Source organism: Eucyclogobius newberryi, unplaced genomic scaffold, assembly GCF_026437365.1.
Source record: "Eucyclogobius newberryi isolate DKJ021-1_F unplaced genomic scaffold, fEucNew1.0.hap1 SCAF_10, whole genome shotgun sequence".
Lineage (NCBI taxonomy): Eukaryota > Metazoa > Chordata > Actinopteri > Gobiiformes > Gobiidae > Eucyclogobius > Eucyclogobius newberryi.
In genome coordinates this window covers 32,312,664-32,330,775 of record NW_027315724.1, presented here as the reverse complement: position 1 = coordinate 32,330,775, position 18,112 = coordinate 32,312,664, and the positions used below count along the sequence as shown (strand labels likewise).

Below are 18,112 nucleotides of genomic sequence, written 5' to 3'. Positions count from 1 at the left end.
TTTTTTTTTCATGGACACAATAAATCAACTTCTGCATTTCTATTTGTCTGTTTTTATAATCCACGGAGCTCACGTTGCACATTTCTTACGTGGCACGTTTACTTTCGTCAGCTCCTTAACCACATTCAGACCCGGAGGCTGTGAAACTGCCTTTTATAATGAGCCTTTATTATTATTAACCTGAGCCTCCTCCCGGTGTTTCCTCACTTTTGTTCTATTTTTAACACCAGGGACCTTAGTTTACTTTCTGTTCTGTCACTTTATCTCATCCTCTCTGTCATTTCAACGTGGCAACATTTCTGCTGATATTCACCATGGCAACTACAACTTTATTTAATTACCTGAATGTCATCCCAAAGAATGCTTTTTTTGTGCGCTCCGAATGCTTGTTAGAGTTGGAATAATCAAATTTGGATTGACTTTTTCAAAATTCCACGAATCAAAAGGCTAATTAAAACACTTGCAGCTACACATAGATGAAGATGCTGTAACTTGTAACTTGAATTTAGCTTTTTACACTCTGTATTTCCCCCAAGGCCACGACAAACAGGACAGGTTTATACTTGGGGTTGTGGAACTGGCTATGGACTTAAAATAGAAATACCGTTTATCAGCCATAGCAGCAAGTTTTGCAAATGGAAGTAGGGCAATATCGACAAAAAGTAATATATCTCAAGTTTCTCAATGTCCTACAAAATGGTACCATAAAAGTAACCACAAAGGAGCAGAAATATGACTTTACAATTTTGTCCGGAAGATTACACAAGACTTTTCTGTCTCGTTTTGCTGTCATTTTGAATAGTTTTGATTCTAAACAATGTGAAAATTGAGTACGTATAAGCCCAAAATTCCCATTCACTCTTCTAGTCCTGGTTTTGTCCTTTTCCAGTCCTAGATTTGTCTTTTTCTAGTCCTGGTTTTGTCCTTTTCAAGTCCTGGTTTTGTCCTTTTCCAGTCCTAGATTTGTCTTTTTCTAGTCCTGGTTTTGTCCTTTTCAAGTCCTGGTTTTGTCCTTTTCCGGTTCTGGTTTTGTTCTTTTCAAATCCTGGTTTTGTCCTTTTCCAGTCCTGGTTTTGTTCTTTTCTTGGTCTGGTTTTGTCCTTTTCTTGGTCTGGTTTTGTCCTTTTCCAGTCCTGGTTTTGTCCTTTTCCAGTCCTGGTTTTGTCCTTTTCCAGTCCTGGTTTTGTCCTTTTCTAGTCCTGGTTTTGTCCTTTTCTAGTCCTGATTTTGTCCTTTTCTAGTCCTGGTTTTGTCCTTTTCTAGTCCTTGTTTTGTCCTTTTCTAGTCCTGGTTTTGTCCTTTTCCAGTCCTGGTTTTGTCCTTTTCTAGTCCTGGTTTTGTCCTTTTCTAGTCCTGATTTTGTCCTTTTCTAGTCCTGGTTTTGTCCTTTTCTAGTCCTGGTTTTGTCCTTTTCTAGTCCTTGTTTTGTCCTTTTCTAGTCCTGGTTTTGTCCTTTTCAAATCCTGGTTTTGTCCTTTTCCAGTCCTGGTTTTGTCCTTTTCCAGTCCTGGTTTTGTCCTTTTCTTGGTCTGGTTTTGTCCTTTTCTTGGTCTGGTTTTGTCCTTTTCCAGTCCTGATTTAGACAATATATATCGAAAGGTAGATAATACAATTTGAATGTTTTGAAGATTTGCAAAATTTGAATATGGAGTACATTGTTTATAGTGAATAATGCTGTAAACTGTCAAACGAAGGTATAATGTGATATTTCTGTACTCTTACGGTTCATTTTACAGACAGTTCCACATTTTGTCCTCAACGAATGCTTCACGAATGTCCGTTGTAATGTCCCACTTCTTATCACATCCTTGAATCCTCTACATCAGCGCATCATTATTAACTTCTCCTCGGTCACATGCCTTGAATTGGTTCCTCCGCCTCTAAAATCAAGCGTCTCCACCTGTCCTAATGTCGTTTCGTGTGACTGCAGGTCACTGTGTCACTGTGAAACGTCCCGAACAAAAACCCCAGTCATCCGTTGTCGTGCAAACCTCGCAGCGGGCCGTCTCGTCGTTCGCTGCCTCTGAAACGGACTTGTGTTTTAGTGATGAGTCGTCCTCGGGGCAGCTTCAGTCGCAGTTAATCAGATTTACTGCCACAGAGGCCACGGACCACACTGTGTAGAACGAGACCCGCTTGGCTTCTTCTTAGCAAAGAAATATGGCTTCTTTTATGATAGTTTGTGGGAAAAGATGGTTCATATCATGGTAAGATTTGAGCTTTTCTCATGCCTCTTTGTTTGATTACAATAAACCTACGTTCCCAAGTAACTAAATTGTCCCAGTGAAAATTGTAGCGAGGCAAAGGATTATAAATGGTAATCGGTATGGCTTTGGCTTTAAATCAATAAGTATTATCAGTTATATCAAACATCTAAAAATGACTTTAAATTCAGAAAAAGCTTCACGTTCATGCACTTTTTCCAATTCATTTTGATGAGACGAGACACAATTTGGGGTCTGCAACAACAAGATATATTTTATGATAAATTGTGCATTTCGGTTCATAGTTCTGGCCTCCCATTTGTTTATTTTTTCATTTGTTTTATATTTTAGCTGCCACTGAAACAATTTTTTTTTGGAACTACGGCTTCTCAATAGACGTAACGGCGCTAACCTATGTGTTTGTATGAGCCAAACGTAAAGAAAGATCTTAAATAACGGACATTTTACATTCCATTTCCTTTTGATTTCACATTTTCACTCTCTGATCTGGTCCTGTTTGTTCATGTTTTGCACATTTCTCAGATTTCGATCGAATCTTTTGCGGATGACGGTTCCGACAACACACCGCGTTCGCCATTTTTCTTTGCCATTCTGTTCTGCCTTTTTACGACACATAATATTTATTTAATCCGCCGTCTTATCTCCGTTCAAATATGTCGGAGGAGTTTCCCCCCGTTCCTCCTCTGGCAGCCGCTGTTATGAGGAGCCCAGATGTGCCGAGGACACAGTGTTCAGACGTTCAGATGTTGTTGTGCTCGTGTCATTTTGGGGCCGAGCTGAATGGAGCATTGTGCAAGTGACACGAGGCCGTCGGCGCGTTCAGTTTGGTCCGGTTCAGAGGAGAAGTTTGGCAGTGATTGTACTGTTGTGGAAAAAGGATGATTATGGCATAAAAGACGAGATGCAGCCGCATGGGGGAGGCGATAATAACCGAAATAATCTTGCACGGCTGTAATCCTTAAGTCGATTTTGTCTTAGTCGAGCAATATTTTTACTGCTGTATTTTCCGAAATATAAGTCGCACCAGCCAAAAAATGCATAATAGAGAAGAAAAAAACATAAGTCGAACTGGAGTATAAGTATAATTTATTTTGATAAAATCCAAGACCATGAACAGACATTTCATCTTGAAATACAATTTAAAATAATAACTAAAATAATGTTGAACATGGTGAATAGGTGTACGTATGCTAACGCTAACACCTTCAGCTACATGAGGCACAGACAGAACTGTGGTAAGTGTCTGGTATGTTAACGTAACATATGAACAGTTATTCAGATAACTATAGCATAAAGAACATGCTAACAAGTTTACCAAAGCATCAGTTTTACCCCAGATCACTAAATCCATTGAATTCTTCTTCCTCTGTGTCACTTCTAAACAACTCCACAAACTCCGGAGGAAGAGGAAGTGCAGATTCTTCTTCTGTGTCGCTTTGAGCCTAGAGCGCCCTCTTGTGGTTGTCAGTGTGAAAATAATCAACATGTGAAATATGGGTGCCAGAGTGAAAATATCATAAAATTATATAATAATGTGTTAATAATGTCACAAATAAGTTGCTCCGGAGTATAAGTCAGCCAAACTATGAAAAAAGTATATGGGACAACAGGAAAAGTTAAGAGAGTTGGCTAAAGATTTTGGAGTGATAGTTTAATCTAGATCTCCAACATACAAATGCACTGCAAAAGCTAGTACTTTTCTGTGTAAACGGTCGTAAATAGTCATTCCTTTTTCTTTTTTTCTTATGCTTTTGTCACATCCCCTTCCAATAGACTAATCAGTCGGACATTTCTTCAGTCGACTGCAGCTCTAATCACTAATCTAATCTCTAATCACAACATACAACCTCCTTTGCTTGAATGTGTCCTTTTGTTGCTTCAGCATTAAGGGAACTTGATCTGGACCTCGATGATCCTTTGCTCCGTTTCAGTGCAGACGACGTGAAGAAATAACTTTTTTTTGTTTCCGTGAGTCTCTGGCGCGTGACTCTCAATGATTTACAGCAACGTCTTGTCAAGGCATTTTAAAAGGGAAGAAGTATCTGACAATCCTTTTTTGCCTTTTCAAAATATTTCAGTGAGATTTGCATATCGTTACATCCCTGCAGCGAGATGGTATGACTCACAGCAAAGTAAAAGTAATAATATAAAGTTATACAAGTAGTGAAAGCGCAGCTCAAGTACATATTGGTGACAAAATGAAAAGCTTTTGAAGCAATCAGAGAGACAAAATGTGAAATAAAACACAGGAATCCTAAACTTGGTATGGTACAAAAACACATTAAAGTCCTGATTTAAAGGTGCACAATGTAAACGTTTGGGTGGCTGTCATTGCTTTGCCTGGAATGTTTCACAGTGTGGCATTAAACGTGCCTTTATCCAAGTTTACACTTGAGAAACGTGCGTTCTTACTGCGAACAGCATCGCGTCTCCACAGATCTGACCCGTAACGTGGCCTGGTGGCATCGCCCGTTTGTTTCTGGAGACGAGTTGCGCCTTGAAAGTTGAATTGCTGTTTATTGACAAATACAGGGCTCTCGTTTGATTGGTTTGGATTGGTTTAGAGCAGCAATAATCCAAAGAAAATATAAGTCATGCTTTGAATATTTGGCAAAGCGCTATTTGAACATTTGTGCGTGTCATTTTATACGCCTCTCGATCAATCTGTCATCAGCTTTTAAATCATGTCAATGAATTTAATTACCGCCTTTCACTCTTATTCACGTTTCGCCGTTTGTTCTGGTCTTTCAGCATCAGCGAGAGTTTCCTCACCGTCAAAGGGGCGGCGCTCTTTCTGCCCCGCGGCAACAGCCCGACGCCGAGCGCCACGCCCAGCCTCAGCCAGCGCCGCAACAAGCACACAGGTGAGCACACGTCCAGAAACACCTGTCGCCGCGTTAATGTGTGTGTGTCGTCAACAAGGATCCAACACAGTGATCAAAAAAGCCGCAATTATTTTTCAAACGTGCAATAAAACAATAAAACAAACTTCAGACGATCACTTATCCATATCAATCCCTCTCAAAGGCTTTAAACTCTTTATTATATCGAGGCAGACGATAAAAGCGCCGTCTCATCATTTATAAAACCAGTTTGCGTGTTGTTTATTAATTGCAATTGAATCGCGATTGCAATTTGAATCGATTTGTATTGAAAAAGAGCAATAATTTCCTCCACAAATGCGAAAATATCCAAATGTATTATGAGTAAAAAAACACTTGCCCTGTAGTTTAAATTAATACAAACCTGTTCCGAAACTTTGAATAGAATCCAGCGACAAAAGCACAAGCCGCAAAGCTAAAAATAAACAATATTTTTCCCCAAATTGTTCAGCTCTAGTTTAAACCTCAACAAAGATGTCATTCTTATACATGTTGTAAGTGTATTTCAATTTTTAAGCCAGTTTAATTGTCCCTCATGTGTTTTTAAAAGGTCATGTACATGTTCTAATGTACCTTTAGCAGTTATTATTGTCAGTTTTCTCTCTGCGCCGACAGTAGAACGGTTTTAATCTCGACGCTCTTGGCCACAGCTGGCGTTTCTCTCGTGACTTTGAGCTCCGGGAACGAGCCTCCTCCGATACCTCCAGGTTAAACACGCACTCCCTGATTCAAACGAACACAAACGCATCAGTCATAAAGTCAAACAAAACCAAAAAGGAGGTAAAATAATAAAAAGATCAATGTAACAGCAATGATATTAGGGCATAAACATTTGATTCAAAGCAGATTTTCTTTTGCCTTTTTATCTAAAGTTTGACCAATTTGATCTTCTCCTTCAGCATGTACTCGTTACGCTTTATGTTTAAACCACCTCTAATATTTGTGGTTCAATTTACGCTGCGTGAATAAGTAACGTCTCCGTCAGTTTTAAGTGAAAATTACGTGATATTTTTTCTGAAACTCTTCTTTTCTCTAATAATTGCTCTGATAACACACTGGGTAGAGTTAGTTCATTGTTAAAAGTTAGTTTATTGACTTATTGGGACTGTATTTTGTCACCTGTTTCTCGCTTTCTGCAAACTTAAATAAGGAGGAACTATTGTATTCAGTCTCATTCGTAAAAGTAAAAGGCGGCAGCTTAAATTCACTGCTGCAATGACAAAAAATCATTATATACTGCTAATTTTAACACATTTTTAACAAAAAATTAAAATAGGTCCGCCGCAATTAACATGAAAACAATCGCAATCGCGTTGTGATTGTCAGCTGGTCTTAATAAACTCTAAAACATATTTATTTGAATTTATTTTCTATCTAGAAGCTTCAATCACCACGTTTCAACCTTGATTTGGCTTAAAATGTGTTTAAATAATGTCAATGACATCTAAAATAATCGTTAGTTGCGGCTCTAGATCAAAAGTAAATTGGTTTGGGAGTTACTGACCCAAATGTACAGTGTGGGCGCCTTTCAACAGCCTTAATCGAACATGGCTTTTTAGAAAATAAACAATAGCTGCGTCTCACTCAACGGAAGGTTTTATGTTTTGTTGGAAAGTATTCTCAAAGGCGTGCGATGCGTCTTTTGTGCGCGGCGGAAAGACGATAGTAGGTCAGCGGCGCGAAGGAGGTGAAACTCGCCCCGGGTGAAGTGAAATCGCACCCGAGATCTCGTCTAAAAGGGGCTGAAACTCTGTGATAACGCGCCGCTCTTTCCAAACCAGGTGACCTCCAGAAACACCTCCAGACCATGTTCACCGTGCTGCGGCCGGAGGACACGATACGACTGGTAAGAGACGCTCACACTGGACTTCACAGTAGCATTTCTACACGTCGGGTTTCCCCTCACTGTACGAGTATATTCACTGTACGAGTATATTCACTGTACGAGTATATTCACTGTACGAGTATATTCAGTGTCCGAGTATATTCAGTGTACGAGTATATTCAGTGTACGAGTATATTCACTGTACGAGTATATTCACTGTACGAGTATATTCACTGTACGAGTATATTCACTGTACGAGTATATTCAGTGTCCGAGTATATTCAGTGTACGAGTATATTCAGTGTCCGAGTATATTCAGTGTCCGAGTGTATTCAGTGTCCGAGTATATTCAATGTCCGAGTGTATTCAGTGTACGAGTGTATTCAGTGTACGAGTGTATTCAGTGTACGAGTGTATTCAGTGTACGAGTGTATTCAGTGTACGAGTATATTCACTGTACGAGTATATTCAGTGTACGAGTATATTCAGTGTACGAGTGTATTCAGTGTACGAGTGTATTCAGTGTCCGAGTGTATTCAGTGTCCGAGTGTATTCAGTGTCCGAGTATATTCAATGTCCGAGTGTATTCAGTGTACGAGTATATTCAGTGTACGAGTGTATTCAGTGTACGAGTGTATTCAGTGTACGAGTGTATTCAGTGTACGAGTGTATTCAGTGTACGAGTGTATTCAGTGTACGAGTGTATTCAGTGTACGAGTGTACGAGTGTATTCAGTGTCCGAGTGTATTCACTGTACGAGTGTATTCACTGTACGAGTATATTCAGTGTACGAGTATATTCAGTGTACGAGTGTATTCAGTGTACGAGTGTATTCAGTGTCCGAGTGTATTCAGTGTCCGAGTGTATTCAGTGTCCGAGTGTATTCAGTGTCCGAGTATATTCAATGTCCGAGTGTATTCAGTGTACGAGTGTATTCAGTGTACGAGTGTATTCAGTGTACGAGTGTATTCAGTGTACGAGTGTATTCAGTGTACGAGTGTATTCAGTGTACGAGTGTATTCAGTGTCCGAGTGTACGAGTGTATTCAGTGTCCGAGTGTATTCAGTGTACGAGTGTATTCAGTGTACGAGTGTATTCAGTGTACGAGTGTACGAGTGTATTCAGTGTCCGAGTGTATTCAGTGTCCGAGTGTATTCAGTGTACGAGTGTACGAGTGTATTCAGTGTCCGAGTGTATTCAGTGTCCGAGTGTATTCAGTGTCCGAGTGTACGAGTATATTCAGTGTACGAGTATATTCAGTGTACGAGTATATTCAGTGTACGAGTGTATTCAGTGTACGAGTGTATTCAGTGTACGAGTATATTCAGTGTACGAGTATATTCAGTGTACGAGTATATTCACTGTACGAGTGTATCCGTGTAGCCGTCTCATCATTTATAAAAACCAGTTTGCGTGTTGTTTATTAATTGCAATTGAATCGCGATTGCAATTTGAATCGATTTGTATTGAAAAAGAGCAATAATTTCCTCCACAAATGCGAAAATATCCAAATGTATTATGAGTAAAAAAAACACTTGCCCTGTAGTTTAAATTAATACAAACCTGTTCCGAAACTTTGAATAGAATCCAGCGACAAAAGCACAAGCCGTAAAGCTAAAAATAAACAAAATTTTTCCCCAAATTGTTCAGCTCTAGTTTAAACCTCAACAAAGATGTCATTCTTATACATGTTGTAAGTCTATTTCAATTTTTAAGCCAGTTTAATTGTCCCTCATGTGTTTTTAAAAGGTCATGTACATGTTCTAATGTACTCGTACACTGTATATACTCGTACACTGTATATACACTGTATATACTCGTACACTGTATATACTCGTACACTGTATATACACTGTATATACTCGTACACTGTATATACTCGTACACTGTATATACTCGTACACTGTATGTACACTGTATATACTCGTACACTGTATATACACTGTATATACTCGTACACTGTATATACTCGTACACTGTATATACACTGTATATACTCGTACACTGTATATACACTGTATATACTCGTACACTGTATATACTCGTACACTGTATATACTCGTACACTGTATGTACACTGTATATACTCGTACACTGTATGTACACTGTATATACTCGTACACTGTATATACACTGTATATACTCGTACACTGTATATACTCGTACACTGTATGTACACTGTATACTGTATATACACTGTATATACTCGTACACTGTATATACTCGTACACTGTATATACTCGTACACTGTATGTACACTGTATATACTCGTACACTGTATATACTCGTACACTGTATATACTCGTACACTGTATGTACACTGTATATACTCATGCACTGAATTTACTCACACACTGAATATACTCGGACACTGAATACACTCATACACAGAATATACTCATACACTGAATATACTCGGACACTATATTCAGTGTCCGAGTATATTCAGTGTCCGAGTATATTCAGTGTCCGAGTATATTCAGTGTCCGAGTGTATTCAGTGTCCGAGTGTATTCAGTGTCCGAGTGTATTCAGTGTCCGAGTATATTCAGTGTCCGAGTATATTCAGTGTCCGAGTGTATTCAGTGTCCGAGTGTATTCAGTGTACGAGTGTATTCAGTGTCCGAGTGTATTCAGTGTCCGAGTGTATTCAGTGTCCGAGTGTATTCAGTGTACGAGTGTATTCAGTGTCCGAGTGTATTCAGTGTCCGAGTATATTCAGTGTCCGAGTATATTCAGAGTATGAGTATATTCAGTGTCCGAGTATATTCAGAGTATGAGTATATTCAGTGTATGAGTATATTCAGTGTATGAGTGAGTATATTCAGTGTGTGAGTAAATTCAGTGCACGAGTATATACAGTGTACATACGGTGTACAAGTATATACAGTGTACGAGTATATTCAGTGTCCGAGTATATTCAGTGTCCGAGTGTATTCAGTGTCCGAGTATATTCAGTGTCCGAGTGTATTCAGTGTACGAGTGTATTCAGTGTCCGAGTGTATTCAGTGTACGAGTGTATTCAGTGTCCGAGTATATTCAGTGTCCGAGTATATTCAGAGTATGAGTATATTCAGTGTCCGAGTATATTCAGTGTCCGAGTATATTCAGAGTATGAGTATATTCAGTGTCCGAGTATATTCAGAGTATGAGTATATTCAGTGTATGAGTATATTCAGTGTATGAGTGAGTATATTCAGTGTGTGAGTAAATTCAGTGCACGAGTATATACAGTGTACATACGGTGTACAAGTATATACAGTGTACGAGTATATACAGTGTACGAGTATATACAGTGTACCTATCGACTCGTCTCTGTAAAGCCGTTATTGCTTTGCCTACAATAATCCACAGTACGGCATTAAACCGATCCGTCTCCGAGGTGAAAGGCATGTGGTGCCACCAGATCAATTGACAGGTCAGATCTGTGGAAAAAGGTGTCACTCGGTGTAAACATTTTTTGTTTTTCAATGTGTTTTTGATCAATTACAACACACGCAATCAACATACATTTAAGATCGATGAGTTAATGCCGTACTGTGGATTATTTAAGGCAAATCAATGTCATCTTCATGGAAACAAACAGGCGACGAGTGCATTTTTAAAAGATGTTGTATACATTTAGCCTCTTACTAATCTAATCTTCCACAAATAGTACTGCAGTTTGATGCGAACGATAAGGCTGCGACGATTAATCGACTATTCGTGACTCGTGGATGATACAAAATTATTATAATATTCTTGATTATCATTGTCTAGACTGTACAGACTCAAACGCTTGCAAAGGACATTTTTTATAACACAGACAGCGGCCATATTGACTAGTTTGGATATTCATCATCAATAATACACTTTATTAGTAAATATTCTCTATCTAGAATGGTTCGCTCACCAAATTTCCACCTTAATTTGGTCGATAATGTATAGAAACAATAGTTTGACTCGTCGACCAATTCAAATGGTAATCGTTAGTTGCAGCCGCAGTGACGGTTTATATATGTTTGCGTTTTCTTCAGTTTAAATAATAATTCCGTGTCTGTTGTCGGTGTGTTCCGCAGGCCGTTCGTCTGGAGAGCGCCTTCCCTCAGGTCACACGTTACATGGTGGTCGTCTCCACCAACGGTCGTCAGGACACAGAGGAGAGCATTGTGCTGGGCATGGACTTTGTCTCCTCCGATAGGTCAGTACACCACACTGGATTGGACATGACTGGACTGGAATGGACACCACTGGACAGGACAGGACAGGACAGTACCGCATTGGACAGTACCGCATTGGACAGTACCGCACCGAACTGGACCGCACCGAACTGGACCGCACCGGACTGGACAGGACAGGACCGGATTGGACAGGACCGGACTGGACAGGACCGGACTGGACAGGACCGGACTGGACTGGATTGGACTGGACCGGACCGGACTGGACAGGACTGGACTGGACCGGATTGGACTGGACAGGACCGGACAGGACTGGACTGGACCGGATTGGACCGCACTGTCTGAACCGGACTGGGCTCGGGGGTGAGAAGTGGTGATGAGGGTGAAGGAAGTACTGTTGATGTGTGCAGTAGGACTACAAAACTGGTACTTCTGAATGTGTTTTGTTGTCGACCAGTCAGCGATTTGTCTTTTTGATTAGTCGACTTTATTTAAATACATTATCTGCCAATTAAAGATTGAAATATCGTGATCGAAGGTTTCTAGATAAAAATATTGAGTGTATTATTCATGAAAATTAGCAATGTATTATTCCTTTTTGACGTTTCACTGTACTAATGCCACTGTCTTTGTTATAAAATCACTTTGTTGTGTGTGTTTTAGAGTCTGTATAGTCCAGTCATCGTACAATTCAAAGTTAAAGTACAACTACTAATATTTTTTATGGTCGGCCTGTCACAATTGCTCGAGTTGTATGAGATTTTTAGTTCATTAGTTGAGCAATATTCATGCACTAAGTGGTTGAAAGTGCTTTACTTTACAGGATAAAGACTTGACTAGTTTAAAATGATGTGAAATAGCAATGTAGTAGCATAAACGTGAATAACAGAAGTAGTTCATTCTAAACAGTTTGAGAGTTAAAGCATTTATTAATGAGTTTGGAAAGTGAAGAATAACTGCAGAGGCCAGATGAGATTTGCCTAAACATTAATGCTAACAACCACTAGCATGCTAACCGCATACCAGCAACACTTCCTGGTGTGTGAACGGTGAACGGTTTTACAATATATATCTGTCCCGGGTCGAAATGTATTTTACTTTATTACATGAAGACTAAATCAAATCGTGTACAGCCCTGTTTAAGCTCTGTGGTTATTTTCGGAGCTACCACATGTACTTCTGCTACTATTATAATTACTGCATGCTAACCGCGTACCAGCATCACTTCCTGGTTTGCGAGCGTCAAAACACTTTATACTTCGATGCAAACAGCTCACAGCGGTCTCATTTTTTATCTTGAGAGCTGCTTTTTACAATATATATCTGTCCCGGGGCTTAACTTATTTTACTTTATCACGTGAAGACAAAATCAAAGCGCGTACAGCCCCGTTAACGCCACCACATGTACTGCTGCTGCTATTATTATTACTGCTAATATTAAATGACTGCTGCAAACACTAATACGCCTCTGCAATTGCTTCTGCCGCGGCTAAAATTGTCCTCTTTCAGCTGCTGCTTCGTGGGCCTCGTCCTGCCTCTGTGGAGCGACACCTTGATCCACCTGGACGGAGACGGGTAAGACCAACGGAGGGCGCTTTTCTCACACGTTTTGTGGTGACATGAAAGCAAGATGGGGTGATTAAGATTGCTCGATGTTACGGTAACGCCCTGTCGCAGTAAAGTCGCGGCTTGTATTTCCTAAATGTCTTAAACCCGTCTAATCAAAGGTATCGAGTGTGTTTCAAATCTTTAGAGGGTCGGGATTGAACGGCAAGGATCCATAGAGATGCATTAGCAAAAACAGATAAAAAGTCAACAAAAAAAGCTATGGAACGAGTTGATAATCTGCCAGATCACCACTGGTAAATACATCTATCACTCCAGTGTCGAAATACTCCAAAATGTAGTATTTAATATCTTAAAATCTCCATTGTTTTAATGTGGACGACACGATCCCGACCTCCTTCCCAACAAATAGAACGACCTCTAAGTGAGTGTTTGATTATCTGAAGAATGCATGCAATACATTTCTACCGTATTATAAAGAATCGTGTCATGATTTTTCATAACGTGAATAGATTTACTCCCATATTATTTGTCTGGCGTGTCCTCGTCTAAAAGTACTAAAGTTTGAAGCCAAGAACAGCGTAAATATATGAACGTTTGAGCGAAATGAATGCCATATTTTGATCTCTTCACCGACGCACTCTCGCTGTTAAATGAACGCCCTTTCTCAGTCGGTTTCTCGCTCTTCTTTTGCAGCGGTTTCAGCGTCTCCACGGTCAACAGGGTCCACGTCTTCAAGCCAGTTTCCGTCCAAGCCATGTGGTGAGTTTAGCCGTTTATATCACTCGCCGTGCGGTCGCAGTGGCCCAAAGGCAATGACACGCAACGTCCCTTTTATTATATTATCATAAAACATTAAGAATTTTTGTAAACACAACAGTCAATCCAGACATTCGGGCCAGTGAAATGCACTCGTTGGTTAGTTCAAAGCATTGGTAAGTAGATACAGTAGCTGGTTTCTGCAGTCAAAGATTACTAGCATATTTTAAGTTTAGTTTATTTGCCGTTTGCAGTTTAAACCCACATTGGGAAAACATGTGCGATGAGCTCCGAGTGCAGTGCAATATTTGAATTTCACCACGTGCACAAACAAAACATGGACAGCTTTCTGCAAATTCTTGTGTTTTTTTTTTTTTAAACAAAACATGCAAGTGCTAAAGCTAATTCTTGCTTCATTGCACAGGCTAAAAGTCGGTTAAAATGACTTCGGAACAGGGCGAGCGGCTCAGAAACATCACCCACATTTTCAAAACGCCAGACAGTACCTTGGATACATTGAAACAAACCCAAAAATATCCTAAAAACGCAAATAATGCCCTCCATGGTTTGACCTCCAGTGCATTAGTGCATCAGAGCTAAACCTCATTGAACTTGTACTTCTGTATTTGACAAGAATCCAAATTCCTCTTCTGAACAGAACGTATATCTGCCCTTTTTAGGTCCGCCCTGCAGTCCCTCCACAAAGCCTCTGACGTGGCCCGTTGCCATAACTACTACCCCGGGAGTCTGTTCCTCACCTGGGTCAGCTACTACCAGAGCCGGATCTCGTCCAGCCAAGTGTGCGTCAACGAGTGGAACGCCATGCAGGACGTGGAGTCTCACCGCGCCTCCTCCCCCGTCCTCTTCACCGACCTGTGAGTGCCACGGCGCCCCCGGTGGACGGATGCGGCGCACGCGTTTACCCGAGCACAGATTTGAGCGTAGCGAGTGATTAACGTCACAGCTAAAACGACAATAAAATCCTAAAATGTACTTTTTGAATGATCAATTTGGCATAAATGGCAGAATAAAAAAGCACTTTACATTTAGGTTTGCTTTTTTGAGGAAAGGCTGAGTAGAAAGGAGTTAGTTTTGCTTCTAAAATCGTCACATTTCTTTTAATTTTTTTTAAACTTCTAAAAGTGTCACAATTATAATTTTTCAGTCTTTATAGTTATATTGTGACCTAAATAGTCACTATTATTGATTCATCTAATAATCTTAGCAACCCTAGTCTCACTGCATTTCTTAAACACCTGATTCGAAGCCCTTTTGTGTTATTTTTCACATACATTATAATACGCAGTACTTTTTTCCAAGTAAATCTGAGTAAATCTCTGGTTATCTGATCAAATGTGTGACAGTTTTTAAAGAACTTATGATAAATAACTCATTTTGAAGTGTATTTCAGTCTCTTCACCACTGATACATAACCCAAAAGAAAGATATTCCAAGTAAACTCCTTTCTAAATCTTCAATATTGTTTAAAAACATAATCTGCAATAAATTGACTGGCAGAATGAAATGAATGACTTAAGTACATATTTTGTGTTTATAACGAGTCATAGACGTTACTTATTTGACCCTCTGCAGCTCAAAACGCATATAAAGAAATAACAAAACATCCCAAAACCGTTCTATCTAAAAGATCTAAAAGTGCAATGCATTTATGAAAAAAAACCTCACTGCTTCTGCACAAGTCGTAATAATAAAAACCTCCCCGGCAAGTTCGCCAAATTCTGAGAAAAGCGGTTCATGGAAGTTGTTTTCTCCGTTTCCACAAATAGCGACGTCTCCTTTCACTCGAGCTCCATTGCCTCAGAGTTTCCCGTGGGTCATCTGCTTCACTGTAAACACTTCCTACAAAGACGTGTCGTAGCCCCGGCGACTGACGGGCGGATTAGTCAATTAGAGAAACGCCCGGTTCGTCCGTTAGCACAACAAACATGGCTGTGCTGCTTTTCCATTAGAGGTCTTCAAGGGGAACAGATTATTTCACTCCTCAAAACAGTCCGATGCATTTAGTTTGTCGAAACCAGACAGAAATCACAAATCAAGTCCACAAATCCAAACCTAACGTAAAGGGCAAAGAATTTACATCATGATTTTTTTTTAAAGCCAGATCCCGATTTAAATTTTGTCGCAATCACTTCGTGCATTGCTGAGGTGGGGAAAAAGTATTATTAGGCCCGAGCGCCACAAGCTGGCGAGAGGCCTATTAGTCTCGTAAGGCCGTGCAAAGCACGGCTGCGAAAGTGCGCACATAGTGCGCACGAAATCGAGCGCGAAGCGCTCGCCCACTTCCAAACACTCACTAATGCACTCCTCCACTCATGCACGCCCCGTGCATACTAATTAGTTGTAGGAAAATGGAACATTACCGTTGTAAACGGGCGAAGCCCGTGCAAAAGTGCGCACTAAACGAGCACTTTACATTGGGATCCCCATATAAAGCACTCATTTGCGCTAAGTAGCTCACGAATACGTTCCCCATCTCTTGCATGTTCCGTGCATATAAGCATGTAATGCAAAAATTGAACATTATTACTGTATAGAGGGCCAAAAACACAAAGTGGGCGGAGCCCACTCAAAATTATCGAAAGTATCCGTCAGTGACCAGGGACCCACACCATGAGTTAGGAAAGCGCGAGCGCTTTGCGAAAATGTATAGTTTATGATATTTGAAAAATGGGAAACATTGTTTTCGCATCGGAATATTATTCTCTCTTCTTCTTCTCGGGACCAACCCCCCTATTTTTCACCCAGTGAACATTGACGAAAAGTCACAAAAAATTACACACCTCTAAAAATCGTGCCTCCTTACATTCTGGCTATCTCCCTTTTCTAAAATTTAAAAAATTGGCGTGTCAGCGCCCTCAAATGTACCAAAAATGCATTAAGATAGAAAATGACCCAAAAAAAATCATGAAATTTGGCGCAGAGGTAGATGGTGACAAGAGAAGTAAAAAATATTATTACGGCAACGCCGTCCGCCCAACCAAATGTTGGCCATATTGGTTCAAAAATGGCTAATTATGACTTGGGAGTTTTTCCAAACGTCTTACTTTTACGAACTCCTCCCAGGGCGTTGGCCCTAAAAAGCTGAAATTTGGTGAAAATGCTACTGAGGAGTGGGACATCAAAAGTTATCCAAATTCCATTGATACCTCTCACGGTCTCTGTGCGGCGAAGCCGCAAACTGTAGCTAGAATTTCAGAAATCTCCCAAATTTAACATTTCTGCCGTTTGCGCAGATAAAGTCCGAATTGCGTCAAATTAGAATCAGTTGTTAAACTCTTTGCCCTAAACCTACTTGAAGTGAAATAAATTCATTTGGAGCCACAGCGCCCCCTACAGATTTTATATGGAGGTTAAATATTTAGTTTTGCGAAATTATATGAAATTTGACACACACAATTTTGGCATCCCCATCAAAAAAAGTCAATGAGACCCATGTCATAATTGTTATGGCGTTGCCGTAACGATGACCGAAACCTTCCATGTTATTCCAATGGGGAAATCGCCAGAACATGTTTACACTTTAGACTTTCACGAACTCCTCTTAGGGCGTTAGACATATTAACCTGAAATTTGGTGAGACTCATCTTCAGGACCATCAAAAGTTATCCACATTTTTATTCTAAGAGTCACGGTGTCTGTGCGGCAAAGCCGCACATTTTGCCAAGAATTCAAAATAAAATTGCTTTTTGATGGTAAAACAAAGGGGAGAAGATGTGACAGCGTCACAGATTCAGCAGTAGATGTAATAAAAGGACAATTGGGGCACGTTAGCGCCCCCTCCTCTTGCGGCGTGGCGGCGGCGTGGCGAGAGCCGATCATTGCCGCTTGCGGCTATATTTGTTATTATTATTATTTTTTTTGTATTTGTATTTATTTTTTTATTTTTTACATTTTTATTCTATCCATCTATCCATATCTGTTTATTGATTGATTGAGACCGGGACAGTGCACAATATACTTGAGCATAGAGCTGGCAGATGAAGTTTCCGTCTCCATAGCGATGTCATTGCTATGCCTGGAATGTTCCACAGTATGGCATTAAACGTATCGATCTTGCATTTTGGCCAATTACGGAGGATTTTATGTCTCTCAAAAACCCCACAAGACATGGTGATATACAGTAGGTGTAATGCCGTACTCTGGAACATTCCAGACGAAGCAGTAACATCTCCATGGAGACGAACAGGCAATGTAAACTCCCCTCCAAACTCGACGTTGCAGAGCGCAGGTGTTCGCCAGAATACAAACGCAACCACGAGCAACACTGAAGAAGGCAAATGGCAGCGTAATATTTTCATATGCCAAAATGTATTGAATCAAGTTTAATGTTTTTTATTTTAAATTAGAGTATTTTATTGTGTTATTGGACCTTTCAATTATATTATTGGAATTTCACTATATATATTCACTATAAATATACAGTTCTGAATCAAAGAATTGGCTAAATACAGTGACATTTTGAAATGATAACATCTCAGCACAGGGAACCACCTTTTTATTTAATCCAACCTAATCAAAACTACTCAAATAAAGATTGATATTTGAAAATGTATGAATAATGTATTGATGTATGTTGCAGCGTGCGCGTAGCTCTACTTCACAGGAGGCTTTGAGACACTTGAGTAGGACGGTCACATGTCCCCAGGCGGCGGGAACAAAGGCACATTCTCCTCAGCCT

The 18,112-nt window shown here is 40.0% G+C and overlaps 1 protein-coding gene across 2 annotated transcripts in view; it reads left to right on the top strand.

Moving 5' to 3' along the window:
• The window catches only part of ssh2a (slingshot protein phosphatase 2a), an 81,118-nt gene that overhangs the window by 50,225 nt on the left and 12,781 nt on the right, over positions 1-18,112 (top strand). For both annotated transcript variants that reach the window (XM_072455004.1, XM_072454999.1), the window contains 6 exons: positions 4,977-5,089; positions 6,889-6,953; positions 10,990-11,111; positions 12,598-12,663; positions 13,351-13,416; positions 14,094-14,288. In XM_072455004.1, coding sequence (XP_072311105.1) covers positions 4,977-5,089; positions 6,889-6,953; positions 10,990-11,111; positions 12,598-12,663; positions 13,351-13,416; positions 14,094-14,288 — 627 coding nt within the window. The remainder of the gene's footprint in view (positions 1-4,976; positions 5,090-6,888; positions 6,954-10,989; positions 11,112-12,597; positions 12,664-13,350; positions 13,417-14,093; positions 14,289-18,112) is intronic.